Source organism: Pteronotus mesoamericanus, unplaced genomic scaffold (genome assembly GCF_021234165.1).
Source record: "Pteronotus mesoamericanus isolate MK-2021 breed Mesoamerican mustached bat unplaced genomic scaffold, CSHL_Meso_final contig_74, whole genome shotgun sequence".
NCBI classification, from domain to species: domain Eukaryota; kingdom Metazoa; phylum Chordata; class Mammalia; order Chiroptera; family Mormoopidae; genus Pteronotus; species Pteronotus mesoamericanus.
Window position 1 is genome coordinate 6385810 of NW_026555247.1, and position 21362 is coordinate 6407171.

The 21362-nt window shown below is 34.9% G+C and overlaps 1 protein-coding gene and 1 pseudogene across 2 annotated transcripts in view; both read left to right on the forward strand.

Annotated features, from left to right (window-relative positions):
* RBBP8 (RB binding protein 8, endonuclease) overlaps positions 1-21097 on the forward strand; it is a 77128-nt gene extending 56031 nt beyond the window's left edge. The window contains exons 12-18 of one of the 2 annotated variants that reach the window (XM_054583832.1): positions 1267-1355; positions 2550-2667; positions 6728-6868; positions 10866-10935; positions 16416-16512; positions 19537-19678; positions 20980-21097. In XM_054583832.1, the coding sequence (XP_054439807.1) occupies positions 1267-1355; positions 2550-2667; positions 6728-6868; positions 10866-10935; positions 16416-16512; positions 19537-19678; positions 20980-21077 (755 nt within the window). In that variant the 3' untranslated portion in view covers positions 21078-21097. The remainder of the gene's footprint in view (positions 1-1266; positions 1356-2549; positions 2668-6727; positions 6869-10865; positions 10936-16415; positions 16513-19536; positions 19679-20979) is intronic. The other variant, XM_054583833.1, reaches the window with a different exon arrangement.
* Positions 3051-3875, forward strand: LOC129078792 (endonuclease III-like protein 1; annotated as a pseudogene).
* Positions 21098-21362: the final 265 nt, after the last annotated feature.

Here is a 21362-nt window from a genome sequence, read left to right on the forward strand (position 1 = left end):
AAATCTGCTGTGTTTAAAAGGAGACTTTTGGGTTTTTTTAGCCATCAAATATTTCTGTACTTCATATGCAATATTTTTTCTTTTATTCTTTATTGGAAAGTTATTTCTTCATTCTGGGTTTCTTTTTTTCCTGAAGTAATTCTTGTTCTTCCAACAAGAGTTTCAGCCTCTGTATAAAAATATGTTTTTTCCACTCTCAGTCTTTTTTTTTTAATCTTTTTTATCTTTTTTTATAATTGTTCTAATGAATACAGCATATACCTACTTAATCTTTCATAATCTACTTAGAGTTATTATTGTACCACCTTATGTTCTGTTACTGTATCTTAAATAGTTGTCACGTATCGCTACATACACTAAAAACCCCCTCAATGTTACAATTTTAACTTAAAAAAATTTTTGACATAAAAATCACATTAAAATTTATAAAATTCCTAAAAATTATAAAATTATTGTTCTCCTTATACTCCCAGAACCATGCAACCACTACTACTGTCTCAGTTTAGAACATTTTCATCATCTCAATAAAAACAGAAAGAACAGTATCCATTAACAGTCATTCTTCATTCCCCACGCCTAAGCAATCACTATTTTCTGTCTCTAGATTTGCCTTTTCTGCAGTTTTTATATAAATGAAATCATAATTTTTGTGACTTTTTTTACTATTTCACTTTTTTACTATTATGAATAATGCCATTATGAATATTGATGTACAATTTTGTATAGATGTATGTTTTGTTTTCTTTCTTTCTTTTTTTTTTTTTTTGTTTTTTTGTTATACATAGTAATAGAATTGCTGGGCCATATGCCAGTTCTGTTTAACTTTTTGAGGAACTATGTAACTGTTTTCCAAAGCAACTACATTTTATATTCCCATCAGCAAAATGTGATGGCTTCGGTTTCTTCACATCCTCACAAACATTTGTTATCATTTGCCTTTGATTTGAACCATCTTATTGGGTGTGGAGTGGTATCTCTTTGTAGTTTTGCTTTGCCTTTCCCTAATGGCTAATGACGTTGAACATCTTTTCATGTGCTTATTGGCCATTTGTATAACTTCTTTCAAGGACCATCTATTAAGATTTTTTGCTCATTTTTAATTGAAGTATTTGTCGCATTATTGAGTTGTGAGAGTTCTTAATCTATCTTAGATACAAATCCTTAACCAGACAGGATTTGCAAAACTTTTCTCCCATTCCTTGTGTCCCACAATGTTTTAAATATGTTCTTAATTGTATATATATATATTTTTTTTCCTTATCAAAGATGTACCCTTTGAAAATATCCAGTGGAGTATAGATCCAGGAGCAGACCTTTCTCAGTGTAAAATGGATATTACTGTAACAGATACAAAGGTAAGTTAGAAAGTAAAACAAAAGCCCACATGATTATTCTAGTGAGCTCTGAATCACTTCCCTCTCTCACTGTGTGACCTGGAGATATTCACATACCTCTTAAAACCTGCATTTATTTATTTAGAAAGCTAAGAAACAAAAGTACCATGTTTTTCCATGTACAGTGTGCACATTTTTGCCCAGATTTTTTGGAATACAGAGGAATAAGAATGTGCATGGATATAAATGTTTTTAATTCTTTTATTTATGCTTATGTGTTAAGTGTAACTCTAGGAAGCAATAACAATATCCATATGCAAAATAATACCTTGAAATATCATTGGTTTTATATATAAATAAAAATTGAATTAAAAAATTAAAACAAAAGATTTTTTTCCTGAAAGTTTAGGCCAAAAACGTGGGTGTGCATTACACATGGCAAAATATAGTACTTATTCTTCTAACTTTATCATATCTTTGAAAGAGTAATACTTTCTGACTTTAGAGGCCTTTGCTGAAAAATATAATTATAGTTTCAAAATAATACAAAATGCTAGTAATTTATTTTAAATAATTATTTATTAAAACCATCATGTGCTTTAACTTTTAAAGTAATGTACAATCAAAAAAAAGATTTTATTTTCCCAGCTAACTACAGTTTAAAATACCATATTTTTTTAAATTTAAAATTCAAAGTAGAAATAACTCGTTTGGCTTATATTTATATAGTTTGGATTTATATAGTTAGGATTTATATAGTTTGAGAAGTTCTCTTTTACTTGATAGTATATTTAAAAAGTATTTAGCGATTGTTAAAGTAGTATATAGCGATTAAGAAATCAGGTTTGATGTATGAAATTGGTGTTCTTTGTGCACATTGATGCCCACTACTGTGAGGCAGAGTGGAGAAGAAAGAAACGGGAAGCTGAGGGAGGGCAGTGCTCTGTAGCTTCCCTTCTCTGGCAGCAGCCCCCCTCTCCTTGGGATGAGAAAAGATGCCTGTATATCCAAGCTAAAATGTTTTACAGGCAATAAAACCTGAATCTGCCTATATTCCTAAAAAGTAAAAGTAAATATAACAATGATACTACAGTGTACAATTAAAAATGGTTAAAATGGTAAAATTTTTATAAATATTTTTCTAGAAATTTTTTAAAAGTAAATATAAAGCCATAAAAGGGTAATTGTTAAAATTCTGAATTTTTAAACATCCAGGATGGCAGTCAGTCAAGATTAGCAGGAGGAGAGACCGTGGACATGGACTCTACATTGGTTAGTGAAACTGTGCTTTTAAAAATGAAGATACAAGAGCAGAAGGGAGAAAAAAGTCCAAGTAAGATTTGATTTTTTTTTTATTATTTTAATAAAAATATGAAGGGGAGTTTGTAGGCCTACCAGTTGCATTGATAAGCACAGGTGATCTCTTCACCATAAACCAGATGTCCCCCCAACCCCTGTCTTTATAATACCAGGTTTCTGTTAATAAAGCCTAATTTCAATATTTCAAAGGAATAAAAATCTTTAGCCAAAATCATTTTTACTTTAGAAAAAACTCAAATTGTTTCCAGGGGTCAGCAAACCACAGCTGGCTGCCAGTTTTATGGGAGTATGCTTGTTGAGACAGCAGAGTCGAGTAGTTGCTGCAGAGACCTGACCAGCCCAAAGCCTAAAAACATTTACTCTGTGACCCTGGAAGAAAAAGTGTACTAGTTTGGCATGAATGCCATAGGCATGAGGATGGTGACCTGCAGCCAGAGCAAGAGACCTGGGTCCAGGCCACGGGGGGCTGGAGGGAATGCTGTGCAATTCTGGAGGGGAGAGGTGACTACGGAAGGAAGGAAAAGCTACTGTCCTGTGAAGCATCAGCAGAAGTCACAAAGCCTCAATATGGCCAATGAGGTCTCAGATGGTGAGAAAGGAGAGGGGACCAAGCCATTCAAGGCGCCAGGCTGGGAGCCTCAGAACTGGCAGCAGTAGCTGGCAAACCTTCACACCATGAGGAGTGGGAAGGACATGCCTGTTGACCAGCTCAGGGCTGAGCACTGCTATAACCCCAGTGCTCCCCAAAGTGCAGAGGTACCAGGTGCTGTTGTCGATGATGCTCTACAGCAAGACCAAAAACCAGGTGACAGCAGTGCATGCAGCAGGTGCGGGCCCAGGGCATGCAGGTGGGTGGCATCCTGCAGACAGATGACAGCATGCTGGGCACACTTGTCTACCCTGTGGGCTTCTGGAGGAAGAAGGTGAAGTACATCAAACAGACCAGTGCCATCCTGCAGCAGCACTATGGCAGGGGCATCACAGGCTCTGTGACAGAGTTAGGGGCACTGCCAGGCATTAAGCCCAGAATGACACAGTTGGCCATGGCTGTGTCCTGGGACACTGTGTTGGACACCACAGTGGACACATGCGCACAGAATCAACATCCAACTTAGGTGGACGAAAAAGGTAACCAAGTCCCTGGAGGAGACCCATGCAGACCTGCCTGCCTGGTCCACTCGTGCTGCTAAGCCTGCCTCAGTCAGGCCCTGTGCCACCTGACGGGGGCTCTGAAGGCTGTGTCTGCTCTGCAGCTTTGCTGGAGAGCTGCAGCCTGTTCATAGTAAAGCTTAGGAATTTGCAAAAACAAAAAAAGAAAAAAATTTGCTGAGCTTTAGTTTAGATAATACTTTTGTAAAAAGTGGGGAATCTTGAGAGTCCTGTTTTAAAAATACAATTTTACAAAGCAATTTCATAAGGCAAAAGTAGGGGGTGGGGTGTTGGTCCTACTGAGAGTTAGTATAAATTTGCAAATTAACAGTAAACTAAGAACAAGAGGTACTCTGCCGTTCTCTGCTTCTACAAAAAATGGAATTCAGCCAAATTAAGGGTCTGCAGCCCTTTGTGTTGAGAACCTGTTAAATCTTCATCTGAAGCCTTGATTTTCCAAAAGAGGCGGGAACAATGGAAGGACTTTGGTCAGCACCACCTTAGCAACATTCCTGGCTAAAGAAACTTACGCCACAAGATCAACTAGACTGGGACTAGTTTCATTTATCATCCTTATGAATTGAGGGTGTAGGACCTGCAACTTGGGGATGCAGTACAAAAAGCACTGGCATTTTCCAACCATTATCTATTGGAAACTGAGGACATTCAGACTGTATTTGCATGTCTCTGATTCTGTAGCCTACCTGCTCAGGACTAAATAATAAAATAGCTATTCTTGTTCTCCCTTCTTTTGAGACACCTTATCTCTTGCTTCCCTAAATGCAGTAAGTGAGAGAAAATTTTAATACTTTGCTCTAAATCTTTGTTCTTTAGAAATAAATAACTATTCATGTGGTCAAGTAGCTGGCTGCCTGAGTTGTGGTAGGACAGTATCTATTAAAAGAAAAACGTTAGTAATGATGTATTGTCTTCTTATAGTGAATAACACAAATAATTTTCTTCTTAAGAGGATACTTTACTTTTAAGATTATTTTGTTCATAATATCAGCTCCTGATAATGTTTTTTGTAGAAAGGGGAAAAACTGAAGTGTGACTACTTTTGGTTTCAAATTTATCTAGTTGATTGAAAGAACATAGTAGTTCCCCAATGTATATGAAGCAAGAATCATGTAGAAGTGAAATTGGAACTTCAATTGATGAGTTTGAACAAATAATTTTGTCTAAATAAGATGTTGTGTATACTATTGGTGCATATAGTAAGTTAATTCAGTAACTTAAAGGATTGAAAAAACTTGTTTTATCTTTTGTAATTTCTATGGCTCAGGAATTCAGGAAGGGCTTGACTGGATGGCTTTGTCTCAGAGTCTGTCATGCAGTTGTAGGCAGGTGGTGGCTGGAGCTGAAAGAGCGGAGGGCTAGACAGATGGGGGTGATTTGGCACCTCTCCTCATTCAGTCTTAGGGATTCTCCATGTGATATTTCCATGAAGGCTGGTTTAAGCCTTCTCATCACATGGAGATTAGGTTCGCAAAGTGAGAATCCCCAAAGAGCAAGATAGAAATGAATGACATTTGTATGATGTGGCTTCAGCAGTTGCATAGTGCCACAAAGACCTGCCTAGGTTCAAAGCAAGAAGAACATGGCCCTCATTATTCGGTGGGAAAAGTGTCAAGATCACATTGTAAGAACAGCACATGGGATAGGAGATACTGCTGAGGCTGTATTTGGAAAAAACAGTCTTCCCATTTTATCTATAAGGTAAACCTTTTTAATACTTAGAAACCATTACAAATGAAACACACCAATAAAAACTCCCAGTTGTTGCTAACATTTCAACTCACAAAATGTTTTTTTGTATCCCTACTCTGTGTTAAGATTTATAGATGTTATGATAGAAAGGTTAGTAGGATATAGTCTCTGTACCCAAATATTTTATAGGAGAAGCCAGACCCCTAAAAACTCAGTGACTTATTGTGATTTACTGACAACATATACAGAATGCTGTGGAAATGCCTAGCACACTGCCTAGCACATCCAAGTTCTATTTATCTAGAAATTAGACTTTCAAAATGAAAACTAAACAAATGTTTATTCAGTAATTATTAAGCCATAATTCTATACCAGGAAGTGTTCCAAGAACTAGAAACAAGGAGTAAACAAAACAAAAGTACTTACCTCATGGACTTTACATTCTAATAGGGAAGAAACAAGCAAATATATGGTACAATAAATGATGGTAAGTGCTGGCGAAAGATAAAATACTGTATGGGTGCTAGAGCACTATGGATTGGGGGAAATAGGAGTTTTTTTATAGTGTAATCTCAATAGGCTTCTGTTCTGTCATATTTATTATCCAACTGACTATATTTCCATTTTTTAGTAAATTCTGGTGTTTTTTTAAAAATGTGATTATATAATGGGAAATATAGTTAATGCTCTGAAGATGAATTCAGCACTTTGCACGTCAAATGTGGAATTGAATTCACTATCAATAGCACAAAGTGTTAATTGTAATGCAAGAAAATACTTTTTTTGCTGCATTAAATTATTTAAATTAAAAATAAGCAGGTAAGCAAAATTCTATAGAGATTTTGATGTCAGCTTTTTTTAAATATACATATTATTTAAACAGTATTTTTTATTCATTATGATGTATATTCTATTCTTCAGTTTCTTTGGTAGGACTCCTTTTGGTTTAGTATAAGTTATTACATGACGTGACAGGTAGGAAAAGATTTTTAATGTGTGTAATGAAAATAACAAAAACTAGCATTCTCTTTACATGCATAAAGGACATAAAAAGCCACAATAAAGGTGTTGTGACTGTACAGTAACTACCTAGACTTGGGAATTTATTCTTGCCTTATGCACAACTGAATTATTTTGTGCCAATTACTAAAAGTTTCACCTTGTACAGAAAGCAAAATGCTTGCATGTTGCCGAGTCAATGCTCTTTTACATAGATGGAGAAAGAAAAATGAATGATAGCTTGGAAGATATGTTTGATAGAACAACACATGAAGAATATGAGTCCTGTTTGGCAGAGAGCTATCCTCAAGTAGCAGAGAAAAAGGAATTGTCAGCTACAACAAAGAAACCAAACAGTAAGGCTATTTTCTTTCTAATTATGGCTTATCAGTTACCCGAGTTAAGTAAATTAAGTCATGAAGCTAATTAACAGAGACTGGATGAGGTATATTAACAGTTAAAGTTTCATGTTGCTTGTATGAATTTTCTTTTCACAGATTTCCTTTTTTTTTCAGACTAATAGAAGAATTACAAAAATAGTTCAGAGGATTCCCCTGTACCTTTCACTCAGCTTCCCCTATGTTAACATCTTATATAACTATAAAATATGCCTCAAGGCTTAGAAATTAATCTTGATTTGATAGTATAGATTTCTCTATAATATGCATAAAGTTTATAAATTTTTAAGGAACTTCTTTTTTAAGTAATAAATTAATGATTGTAATACAGTGAAAAGAGAGGGTTTTGCAGAAAATTCAGGCTTGTGTCCTGTTCAATGCTTTATCTTCCTAGACAAAGTACTTAATATAAAATAGATATACATATTATATATAATATATGTCAATATAATGTATATTATTTATTTATTTATTTATGTAATCAGTCTTTTTAAGATTCATTTTATTAGAAGCAGTAGTTGTAATGTAGGGTAGGAACCAAAGGAAGAATACTCTAACTGAAGCTCTTAGATGGTCTGAATTGAAAGTTAGTTAAAATTCTTGCTAAATATCTCATTTTCTTCCTGTGAGCAAAATAGTCAGAATTTTTAATTTTGTGCAAAGTTTTTTTAAATGCTGATTTAAATGAGCACACCTTCTGGGAGGGGGTATGTTTTGAAAATGACAAGACTGAGCTCAAAGTGAATGAGACCTTAAATTCAGACAAAGAACAGCATGCTTTGCTTACTTGGTCTATGGCAAAAACTTGGTCAAGCAAATTTTGTGACAAAAATCTACAGCTGTGCAGTTCACTTTTTTCCTTCAAGAAGATCCTTTCGCAAATTGGTTTCACTTAAAAAAAAAAAAAAGAGGGTATTCTTTTGCAAGATATAATTAATTTGTCTCTTTTTAAGTAACATTTCATCCGGACCATCCCAAAATTTCTTCTCGCTTAGCTTTTGTGATGGTGCTCCACCATCCTTTTGAACTCTGACAACTTTTTTCTGCAATATCTCCAAGACTCTGTTTTTTTTCTCTCACATTCATTTTCTCTCATGCTTTTATTAACCAGCTCTGAAATTATGATCACACTTCTATCTGCACCTCTAGTTTGACTTATCTGAATAGTCCCAGTCCTGCATTTCTTAGTATTGCTGCTTTCGTGTTGCTTCAACAGCTTAAATTTAACATATCCAAACCAAGTTCCATTTATTTCCCACTTTTCAGGTGCTTTTATTTTTCCTAGTTAAATTAGACACTCAAATGGAGGTGTTTATTAGGCAATTGATGTTTGTTGGGTTTGAACAAAAAAATACAGAATACAGAAATGATTTTAGGGGACAGGGGGTCAACAGCAAGTTGGTTGTGCTTAAATCCATGAAACTGAATGAGGTCATCAAAGTATATATTGAATATAAATAGAAAAGAGAATCAGTTTGAGTTCTTACCTTTGAGAATAGCAACTTTAAAAAGAGAAACAAAGAAGAACCAGCAAAGGAAATTGAGAAGGAGCTACAGCCGGTGCCGTATCATGAGGGAAATGAGGGTATATGCTGTTGTTCTGGAGCCAAATAGAAAAGATTTCAGCCTCATTCTCTCTCTTCTGAACCCCAGATTTGAATTTAACTACCTATTTACCATAAGTACCTTGAACTCAATATATTGAGATTAAAAATCTTTATTTTTCTACGCAAATTTGATCTTCCCCTACCTTTCAGGGTCTCATTAAATCCCATTATCCTATCCTTACATTTACCAAAGATAGAGATGTGATCGTCATATTTTACTTTTTTTTCACCTCACTTTCATGCCCAATCTGATGGCCTGGCAGTCCTATCTCCAAAACGCACTCCGTGTCACCTCATCTCTGTCGCCATCACCCTAGTCTACACCACTCCCCTCTATTCTATCACTAGCCTCCTAATTGGTCTTTTCATACCAGTTTTTTTCCTCTCTAGTTCAGCCTCTTAACAGAATCAAAAGTGATTTATTTTAAATATAAATTGGCTTCTATTATCTTGCTTAAAGACTTTTCAATGGAAAGAAGGTAATTTGAATGGCTAGTAAGCACATGAAAAGATGCTCAACTTTATTGGGTATCAGGAACAAAGACACCACTTCGCATCTGTTGAAATGGTTAAAAAGACTGGGAATATCTAGCATCTGCAAGGGTGAAGAGCAACTGGAGCTCTCATACACTGCCAAGGGGATTATAAGATTGTGCCTTGGAAAACAGTTCAGTGGGGCTCTTTTTGACAGCTTTATTGAGGATAGTGAGTTTTCTGTCATTTAAACTTACACCTGTCCTGTGACCCCACAGTTCCTCCCCTACGTATGATATACCCAAGGAAAATAAAAACATGCTCACAGAAAGATGCAATAGGGAAGGTTCATAACAATGCTGTTTATAATAGCTCAAAACTGGAAACAACCCAAATGTCCATCAGCATGCAAATAAATAGAAATTTTAGTATACTCATGAAGAATAGTACTTCTCAACGAAAAGGAAGGAAATACTAGACTCAGCAACATGACTGAATCACCAAGACTTGTTGAGTTAGAAAAATGCAAAAGATCAAAAAGAATACATACTACATAATCCCATTAATAGAAGTTCTAAAATAGACATAACTAAGCTATGGTGATGAAAATCGAAGCAGTGATTGTGGGGAATGAGGAGACATGAGAGTGCATTCTTGTGTGAAACAATGGAATAGGAGGAAACTTTCAGGTGTGATGGAAATGTACTTCGTCTTGAAATGTATACTGGAATATACATTTGTCAAAATTCATAGTACACTTAAAATCAGTGTATTTTACATGTGAATTATACCTCAATAAAGTAGATTCTTTAAAAAAAAGCCTTCAGTAGCTTTCTGTTGCACTTAACAATAAAATTCATACTCCTTTTGGCCTCCAAGGCCCACTGTAATCTGGCCCCTGCCCATCTCTCCAACCTCAGCTCCTCCAGCATCTCTATCTCTCTTTGCTAAATCTCAACCACACTGGCTTTCTCTTAGATTTTATAACTTACAAACATTTTCCTATCTCAGGACCTTTACCTAGAACATTCCCTACTCCTCCTCCTTCCCATGGCTATCTTCTTGTTATGTGTCTGTTACAACCCTACATGTTCTTCCTCAGATACAGGCCTTGGCTGTCTACTTGCTTAATGTTCAACTCTCTGCTTACTTAATGTCTGTTTCCCTCACTGCATGTAAACTCCATGAGGACAGGAGACCTGGTCTCTTGTTCTGTACTTCACGTGCAGAATTTAGCACAATGCTGAATACATTTTGATTATTTGAACAGATGATAGCAGTTGGCTGTTTGAGTCTAGACAACTTGAGATTCAGGGTCCATGAGCTCAAGTTTTTATTTTCTAGTTCTTATTCAATTCTTTGATAAAAATTTTAAATTTCTTTATTTCCTAGTTATAACCTACCTTAAAGACATATTATAAAAAGTAACAGGACTAATAAGTGAAACATATTAAGAGATGTTTTGTTGTTTGGTGTCAAATGATGGAATAGTTCTTTAGAAGTCTACTTTTATAAAGTATGAAGTCTAATACTTTTATAAAAGAGTATATTAGAGACTTTAAGTTTCTATGCTTGTAAAGACTATTATATATAGGTTTTAAATCTAAAATACTTTGAGATATGATTTTTATCTCTTTAGTAGTAATTTTGAGGTGAGATAACTAGCAGTCTTGCTCATTGTACAAATGAAAAAGAAAGGGAAAAATAAGTTATAAAGAATTTAAATGAGTTGCCCAGGGTCTAGAGTATGAAACCCAGTGAAAATGGCAAGTTTGGTACATGTCCCTTCTCCTCTATCCCCGCCCCCCCCAAAAAAGCTAATTATTTCTTAGTAATTCTGCATTCAGTTTGTGGTATGCTTCTTTTGTTTACAGCTCATGGTGATAAACAAGATAAAGTCACACAGAAAGCATTTGTGGAGCCATATTTTAAAGATGATGAAAGGTAAGTTGGTCTTGGTAAGTACTAGCAGTGTCATTGGAAGTAAGACCGCTTTCTTTGTCAGAACATAATGCAGTGTGTCCCTTTACCTTATGACCCTAACAAAACTGGAACTCGAAGTTTATAAAAGTGACAAATTTTATAAATAGGGAAATTTTTACCACCACTACCCTTTTTTAAATAATAGTCATAGTTATTTCCTCTGCTTTATTACCAAAAAATGTTCTATTTTATTGTGAAGTTTATGTGAACTTTGGGAATTTTTTAAATGTATAACTTTAAGACTTTATTTAGGTGGTAAGCCTTAGGTTGTGCTTCAGAATTATAAGGATTTTTATACCTTCAAGGCAAGTTGATTTTGAACCATAATGCTACATTCTGCTAATTCTGTAACTTTCAATCATGTACTGTCCATTCTAGAAGCAAATTAAGGCATAGTAATTCATTCCAAAATTTTTCTGTGCTTTTTTTTTTTCCTTTAAGTTATGATGATAACAAAATTGAGCCTACTCAGTAAGCAAAGTTATTCACTATACATTTATTTCTGTCAATTTTAGAAATCTGACAGACCAAGATATATTTTTATTGATGTCTATAAGACTCTAATAGATAACAAGTATTTATTTTGTGGCTAAATAATTATTTTTCTTTATTTACCAGTTTTTCAAAGAAATAGTATCATAGCATCTCAAGTATGAATAGGTTTTTTTGTTGTTGTTGTTTAAGTTTATCATTACAAACTCATGGATTTATATGTATTTGATGTTTCAGTCCATTGCAGTTACTATACGTATTGATATTGAAATTGTCCCATCTTTCCCCACTTGAAGCCTCTTTGAATAGATGCTCCTCTAGTCATCTTTCATAGCTTCCTTGTTTCTGTTGTGACAGATGTCCCTTATATACTTCCTACCACAGGCCTAGAATTTACCAGAGTCTATCATTTCTCCCAGAGCCCTAGTTTTTTGGGGTTTTGTTCTATTTTGTTTTTAAGTGAAAAATAGTATTTAGGCCACAGTATGGCCATTAGGGTTGCTCATTGTAGCTGCTAGTCATTGTTTCTAGACCAAATTTTAGGTGGACAGAGTTAAAAATAAAGTTTTTGTTTATTTTGTCTTGTACGATGAACTACACTTGTTTATACTGACAGCTGCAATTCAAGCTCAGGACTACAGGATTTTTACCTAACTTCCTGTGTCACATCGGTACCTACTTTCCCGCCTGAGAATTCCGCCTTGGGGTGCCACTGACATCATTTCTCATTTAACTTTATTCCACAATGCACACACAAAACAGTTTCAGAATAATACAGACTGTCACCAAGCATATGATTTAAGAAAATGGCTTAAGACTTTTTTATGTCTTTTTATTTTTAAGATATATCTTATCAGAATTGTATAGTGAACTCACTGTGTTATAAAGTCACTTCAGATACTTGTTTTCTGTGTCATTATGCCACCAACCCAGTACCCAGGTTTTATTTTGCTTTTTATTTTTTAGGAATTGTTTTATCTTTAACTATTTCTGAAATTAGGTAAATTATGTGCATGGTACCAGAGGCTACAAAACAGGGTATATTCAAATAAGTCTAACTTCATATCTGTTAGCTTTTCCCTGTTAGCTTCCTATCCTTGAAGGTAACCATTTGTTTGAATTTATGATCTTCCATCTGTTTAAAAAAAAGTTTTTATTCTTACATATATTTATATTTTATATATATATAAAATATATCAGTATATGTGTATATATCTGTGTCTGTATGTGTATGTGTGTGTGTATATATGTACATATATCTCAGCGTATAGATATTTGTAGCCACACTCTATCCCCTTAGACAAATGGTAGAATGCTGTATATGCTTTTCTCTACTTTGCTGTTTTTATTTAAATCACTCATCATAGTATGTATGCTTTCCTCATTTCTTTTTTTAGTTTCATAGTACTTGATTGACTGCACCATAGTTTATTCCTACTAATGGGCATTTGGGTTGTTCATTGTTATGCTAGCATGCATAGTGCTGCAATGAATGGCCTTGTGCATTCTCTTCTCAAGTTCTCACCTGTGCATCTTTGGGATAGATTCCTAGAAGTAAGATTGCACAGTAAAGACTGTCATTTCAGATGTTTTATATTAAAAGTTCATTAACTTTTGTAATAAATATGTGATTAGTTTTATTTATTCTGAAACTGTTAAGTATTTGGAGATGCAGGAGGTGGATAAAGATATAGGCGTGGTGAAAGTCTCTGAGTTAGCATGGTTCCTTTCCCCACTGAGAATACAAACCCTGGGTAGATGGGTTGTGCTGTGTCTGGGACAAGAAGCTTAGTAACCTTTAGGTGATGCTTTGACATCTACTACAGATGCCAGTTTGCTAGTTAATTTGCTGCTGTATTATAGTACACATAGAAGCAGTATAGATAGTATTCAGAAGAAAGAATATGGCTAAATGACATTCTATGTAAACTTACAATTCCATTACTCTTTGAAAGAAAATATAGATATGGCAATATTTCTGTCTAACCTTTCTTGATCTTCCTTTTCAAATTCATAGATTACTCCTTGGGTTTAGGCACAAAAGGCCTATAACTTAATATATTTTGAACTAGAATGATTAAAGCATTTTTTTATTCATATATATATATATATATAATTGATTATGCTACTACAGTTGTCCCATATTTTTCTCCCCTTTATTCCCCTCTGCCCTGCACCCCCCTCCCACCAGCATTCCCCTCCCCACCTTAGTTCATGTCCATGGGTCGTACATATAAGTTCTTTGGCTTCTCTATTTCATGTACTATTCTTAACCTTCCCTTGTCTATTTTGTACCTACCAACTACGCTTCCTATTCCCTGTACCTTTTTCCTCATTCTCCCCTCCCCCCGACACCCTCTGATCTCCATTTCTGTGATTCTTTTCCTGTTGTAGTTCTTTGCTTAGTTTGTTCTTAATTTTATTTTATTTAGGTTCAGTTGTGGATAGTTGTGAGTTTGTTGTCATTTTACTGTTCATAGTTTTTGCTCTTCTTTTTCTTAGATAAGTCCCTTTAACATTTCATATAATAAGGGCTTGGTGATGATGAACTTCTTTAACTTTACCTTATCTGAGAAGCGCTTTATCTGCCCTTCCATTCTAAATGATAGCTTTGCTGGATAGAATAATCTTGGCTGTAGGTCCTTGCCTTTCATGACTTTGAATACTTCTTGTCAGCCCCTTCTTGCCTGCCAGGTTTCCTTTGAGAAATCAGCTGATTGTCTTATGGGAACTTCTTTGTAGGTAACTGTCTCCTTTTCTCTTGGTGCTTTTAAGATTCTCTCCTTATCTTTTAATCATGATGTGCCTTGGTGTGTGCTTCTTTAGGTCTAACTTCTTTGGGACTCTCTGAGCTTCCTGTATCTCCTGGAAGTCTATTTCCTTTGCCAGACTGGGAAAGTTCTCCCTCATTATTTTTTGAAACAAATTTTCAATTTCTTGCTCTTCCTTTTCTCCTTCTGGCACCCCTATGATTTGGATGTTGGAACGTTTAAAGTTGTCCCGGAAATTCCTAAGCCTCTCCTCATTTTTTTGAATTCTTGTTTGTTCATTCTGTTCTGGTCGAATGTTTATTTCTTCCTCCTGCTCCAAATCATTAATTTGAGTCCTGGTTTCCTTCCCTTTACTGTTGGTTCCCTGTTTGTTTTTCTTTATTTCACTTTACATAACCTTCACTTTTTCCTCCATTTTGCAACCATACTCAGCCATTTCTGTGAGCATCCTCATTACCAGTGTTTTGAACTCTGCATCTGATAGGTTGGCTATCTCTTCATAACTTAGTTCTGTTTTTGGAGCTTTGGTCTGTTCTTTCATTTGGGCCATATTTCTTTGTCTCAGCACACCTGTTATGTTATAAGGCGCAAAGCCTTAGGTTTTCAACAGGGCAGGGCAACCCATGTCACTGGGTTGTGACACTGTATGTGGGGGGAGGAGTCTGAGAGGGAACAGTGCCACTTGCTCAGCTCTCTGCTGACCTTTGGTAACTTCCCCCACTACGACAAGGAAAGTGGGCCCTTCTGGTGCTGATTGCCTGGTGGATGGGTTTGTATACATTCTGGGACCCTGTGGGTATCTCCAATGAACTCTCCTGTGAAGCTGGGGGTTTCTCCCACTACTGCATCCCCCACAGGTTTTTACAGGCAGAAGTTTTAAGGCTTTCTTTTCCTGCACTGGAACCCTGGATTACGTGGTCTGTCTCACTCTCTAGCCGTTCCTCTCAGTTTATCTGTCCGCAAATAGGAGGGGTGGGACCACCTGGTCTTCCAGCCACCACCCTGCCGTGCATCCTCTCCACCCCAGCGGCCCATCTCCACCCCTCCTATCAGTCTGGATGAATGTTTCTTCTTTAACTACTTGGTTGTTGGATTTCCATACAGTTTGATTTTCTGGCAGTTCTGGTTATTTTTTGTGTTTAAATTTTTTGTCTTTCTTTTGGTTGTGCGAGGAGGCAAAATGTATCTACCTATGCCTCCATCTTGGCTGGAAGTTAATGCTTTTTTTTTTTTTTTTTTTTTTTTTTTTTTAAGAAAAGTGCTAGAGGGGCTTTTGACCAAAATACCTCAAAGTATAATATGTATTACCAGCAAGTCATTCTTAAAAAATGAGTGAGTTACACTGTTTAAACTCACTGGGGGTGTTTCTATTGTTAACGTATATATATGCCATTACATAACTTTTTATCTATCTTGTCATTTTGGATTTTTCTGTATTTTTTTAAATCAGGATACAAGTATAATAATAATAATAATAAAAATAAATGTTCTTTGCTTCCATGGCTTTTTCTTCACAAAGTACTCCACTCCTCTTTAATCCATAACTCAGTGGCTTTGAACCTTCCTAGGTTTCCAGTGGTTCACAATAGGATCTGATCCATTTAAGGACAAATATAAGTGATAATTTTGCCTAATATTTTGAAGAATATAGGGTAGATGGGAGCAGCATAACAAATTTTGAGAGCATATAACAAATGACATACAAATAGATGAATCTGTTCTTTGGCACAGAGTAGATTAGCCCTGAAATATGGTTTCTTTATTGCCAATTTAACAGAAGCAATAGTGTCTTTCATGGTTATGTTATAGGATACCAATTCCTGAGTTTAATAATATAGTATTCCTTTTTAATTAGGCTATTTTATATTTTATTTCCTAATCTGGTTATTATTCTCAGCCAGTGAGAGGCAAAAATAGAAAGTATTAGCTAATCTTTTTTAGAGAAAAATATCCATAAAAACACCTCATATATAGTAGGCACTTAATAAATATTTAATGAAGAATGAATGAAGAAATATTTGTTTTTCTAACATTGAATAAACATTTCAAATAAGATGAATGATTGTTTTGGGATTGTTTAGGGGCTCTCGCCTTTGTTAATTTAAGACCTAGACCAAAGATCTTTGTTGTAACAAATAGATTACCACTAATTTTAAATTTAATTCATCTTTTCCCCAGAGAGACTGGCTTACAAAAGTTTCCTCATATTGAGGTGGTTCGGAAAAAAGAAGAGAGAAGAAAATTGCTTGGACACACATGTAAGGAATGTGAAATGGTAAGTACTACTATCAGTACTGTTCAGTTGGGAGTTTTTTACAGTACAGCTTTATGTATCATGAATGCATGATTTAAAAATCATACGTACAAATTATATTTGTATCTAGAAACCTAGTTTAAGGCAGGAATGACAGAGTAAATAAATAAAGAGTATACTGGCTGGGACCAGAGAGACATAAAAATTAAATAATAAATATTAAAGTCCTTCCTTAATTTCTCTTAAATTTTTATTAGTGAATCTGGAGTCTAAGAACAAGTTCTTATTACCATCTTAAGACATTTGTGCCATTTTTCTTTTCTATATTTATATATTTTTTATATTTTTTCCCTTTGGGTTACATTACAGCAAAGGCTCTTACATATTTACTTTTGGGGAAGGAGGGAATTTTAATATTTCAACAGGAAACTTTATAAAATTTATTATTCACATCAGCACTCTCTGGAAATGAGATATACTGATAATTTTTTTCCCTCTAAATAACAGGTACAACCATAAGCTCTTATTTTTTCCCCATTTTCCTTTCTAAACAAAAAGAAACGAAAAGACTACTTCATCCTTAGAACATAATTATATTTTTCTTTTCTACATTGGCTGTCTTAGATAGTACAATTGTAATATATAGTTAATACTAATCATCCTATTACGAAATAGTTCCATGCAGATTCTGTATTTCCTTGAAATATGCTGTTTTTATTTCCTCCCTGTATTCATTAGCTATCAGATGTCAGCTTTCAACTTTACTTTTTAACAACTCTGGGCTAGGAAATTTGATAACTATAATTATTATATTATTATATAATTATTATATAAGCACATTAAAGTTATGTTTGACTAGATTGCAGAACAGGTAAGCATTTGGTGAGAAATATGCTCTCATACACTAAAAGTGGGAATTTAAATTGGCATCACTATTTTGGAAAACTGTTCAGCACTACAAGCTGAGCCCCATGTATCATGAATTTTTATACACGAATATATTATGATTTCTAAACTAAAGAACATGTTCTGTACTAAGTAAACATGCAGCTTGTAGTTATAACCATAATTCTTTATAATCTCAAACTAATATTACCAGTTAAGAAAAATTCTCCTTTACTAGAAACAGTTAATTGCTTTCCTTCTCCCAGGAATAATTTCCTTTGCTGTCTGTTTTACAGTCTCTGAAAAACATTGTTTCATACACTTTATTCCACTATTTTAGTTTAAGGTAGGAGGGTAAATCTACTCCCTCATGACCATGAGTAAAAGTGCCAGTCCCATGTGTTCAAACATTCCCTATAATCTTGCAGTTTCTAAATGTATCCCATTGCCTATTCCACATGTAGAATATGTAATACATATGTGGATGTGTAATAATCATCTCAAATTTCACATATTCAAAAGCAAATACCCAATTTCTGCCTCTAATTCCCAAACCTCACCTTTGTGTTTGCTATATGCCCATTCTGCTAGTTGTATAAAACATAAATCTTGTAGTTATTCTCTACTCTTTCTCTCATAGGTCAGTAACTGATCTGTCAGCAAATCCCACTGACTGTGCCTTCGATAGATAGCCTATCTTCAGTCACTTACTACCTCCACCACTAACCCCCGGACCAAGGCATCGTGTGTAGTCTGAACTTTTGAAAAAGCTTCTCAGTGCCTTCCTTGTGTCTTTTTTATTAAACCATTTTGTAGAACAGTTGTAGGTTCACAGCAAAATTGAGTAGTAAGTACAGAGAGTTCCCATATACTCCCACACCCATTTTCCTTTTCTTTTCATTCTTCTCTCTTCCCAGTGTACTTCTAATACGGCAGTGAATGGGCTTTTTCCTAATGATCTTTTTAGAATAAAAGTTAAATCATGTCGCTCCTCCATCTAGAATGTTTAAATGTCTTCTCATCTCACTGATAAATAGAATCTAAAGCCCTTATAAGGGACAGCAGACCCTGGCATCCCACTTTTTTTTCTGACTTCACCTTCACTCTCTCTCCCACTTGCTCACTGTGTTACAGCCACACTAGGCTATGTTGTTTTTGAAGATGTTGTAGTTGGGTGATAGTGTTTCTCCAACATTGATTAATAACTGCGATTCTCTAAGGGCATCCCAGTCCACTTCCCAGGCCAAAGTAACAAAGGCAATGAGAGTGATGAAAAGATGCCCCCCAAAAGTTATTTCAGAGATACTCTAAAAGCCTTTAATTAAACTACATAAGAAAAAAAATGTATGAAAAACGTTTACTTCAAACTTAATTTTCGTTCTAAGTCTGCCACTTTCAATAGGTGATATCTTTGGTAAATTATCACTTTGATGTTTAGTTTCTCAACTATAAAATGAAATTAGCTGGATTATGTGATCTTATATTTGTGTTCTCCTAAACTTCACACTACTGCTTTGTTTTCTTTAGATCTAGAGCTTGAAGACCTGTGCATTTTATACATATAAGTTTTATCCTTGTTCGCATGAAGTTCAGGGTCTTTATGATTGCACTTACAAAAAATTACATTTCTTTGATCCTAATTGAAAAGTACATTTTAAGGGGAAAGTGATGAAGCCGATAGCATTCAGAGCTTTTAAATTTTTATTTTAAAAAACTGTAGGGAAAGGAAAATTACTTAAACACACATTATATCCAAACAACAATTGAGACGGTGCTATTCAAAGTGCAGGCCTCTGCATTTCTGTTACTGGTCCGATAAAGGGGAAGAGTTTGCACCAATAAGTAAATCAGCTGTGTCACTAAGCACATTGTAAAGTTCAGCTGACTTTTTCTTCCATTTTAAGACTTTATTGATGAAGGAGACATTATGTTGATTTACATTGTAATACAATCTCCTTTTCTCATTTGCGAAACAAGCATTTCACAGACCAGCACTAACTACTCTTAGTAATTGATATTACTATCATCAAGGAGTATTAAGTTTACTTAGCACGCCTAATATTTTAATAAATAGATTTCTTAGCTTCAAGTTTATAATCTGTACACACAACGCTCCATTTATTATTCCTAAGTGAAAAACTTACCAGTTTTTATTATTAGTATTATGCAGACATTCCAACAGAGGAAAGAGAAAAGAAGTTGGCTTCCTGTTCAAGACACCGATTCCGCTACATTCCACCCAACACACCAGAGAATTTCTGGGAAGTTGGTTTTCCTTCCACTCAGACTTGTATGGAAAGAGGTGAGAGTGTAGATTATAATATTTTCAAATTAATTTTTTAAATACAGATATCCCCAAGTCTAACTTTTTCTCCATGGTTCTCCTAACCTTAGGTAATAGTTTTGTGACATAAAAACAAATTCCGAAAGATAAAAGGCTTACCTTCAACTCTTCAAGTAATTTCATTGGAATCAGAGATTGTTTATAACAACCTTAGCATGGTTGTGTGTGCATGATCCTGGTTTATCGTTCAAATTTGAGAGAGCAATTGCTCTTTCATGCTATCATCAAAATGATTTCTAATAAAATAGTTTTATAAAAGTTGCCAGCAAAGTTTTATCTTTTTAAAGCAACTATGAATTTAAGATTTTAAAACCTCATTTACCCAGAATGCTGGTTATTTTGAAACCATCTGTGAGTAAACAAGATGGTTTGCTTTGTTTGTTTGCTTGGAAAATTGTTGACATTCAACTAGCTCCTTCAAAAGTCACACTTATATTTAATACAATTCGAGAATGTATGTAACTTTAATGTTTCAGATATTTAGTGGTAAGACAGTTTTTCCAAAAGGTACAAAGTCTTTGACAGCCATTACTATATTTTCATTTTGCCCATTAACAAGCCAGAGTAAGCCCCTTTGATATGATGTCTCTGCCTGGTCCTCTTACAAAGTTAGACAGTCTGCATGAGAGCCTGTGTTTGCACCGCTAATATGGCCTAGCAGTATGGTTGGGGGACAGTTCCCTCCTGCACACTATGTGATTGTACACACCAGAGGAGAGGCAAAGAGCCTGAAGAGCAGGGGCTTGTCATCTAATGAAATAGCTACTACAAAAAAGTCTTTTTGATAAGCACCTGGAATTTATTGTAATAATGAAGTTTGTGTTTAGCCATTGTCCCCATTGCAGCCTGTGGGAGGCAGATTAGGAAAGTGTTTAAGAACTGTGGTTCTGGAGTCAGACAGATCTCAGGCAAAGTCCCAGCTCTTCACTTCCTAGCTTTGGGAACTTGAGTAATCAAACTTTCCTGGGTCTCCATTACCTCATCTGTGAAATAGGTATAGTGGAAACTACTTCAAAGGAATGTGAGTGGTAGCTGACGTAATGTAGATAACACATTTCATAAATGTTTGTTGCTACTGTTAGTATAAATGAGGAAAATGATGGTATGTAGTGAAATCATTTGTCAGCATTATTCAGCTAATAATCAGAAGAATCATATAAACTTACAAGGCATTAAGTAAGACAAATGTGTACTGGATGTGTGCTGAAAGGAATCTATGTTGCAAATATAGTCTTCTTAATTTGTAATTTGTTTTTAAGGTTACATTAAGGAAGATCTTGATCCTTGTCCTCGTCCAAAACGACGGCAGCCTTACAATGCAGTCTTTTCTCCAAAAGGCAAGGAGCAGAAGACATAGATGTTGAAGCAAAAAACATGATAGAGAACAATTTCTTCTGTCTGGGTATTTATAGCTAATGGTGATATTAAACACTTATTTTTTTAAATCTTCTGTAAAATTTATAAATCACTTTTGTTGAATATGTTTTTAAATCCCATTTACCCACCAAACAACTACGGTATGGATAAGTTTCTTTTGTGTTTTCCTGCTCTTGCACCTTTAAACAATAAGGGGCTTTCATTTTGCACCTTAACTTAAGAATTGTTTGGTATTGCCTAATTATAATTTTGAAAATATGATCAT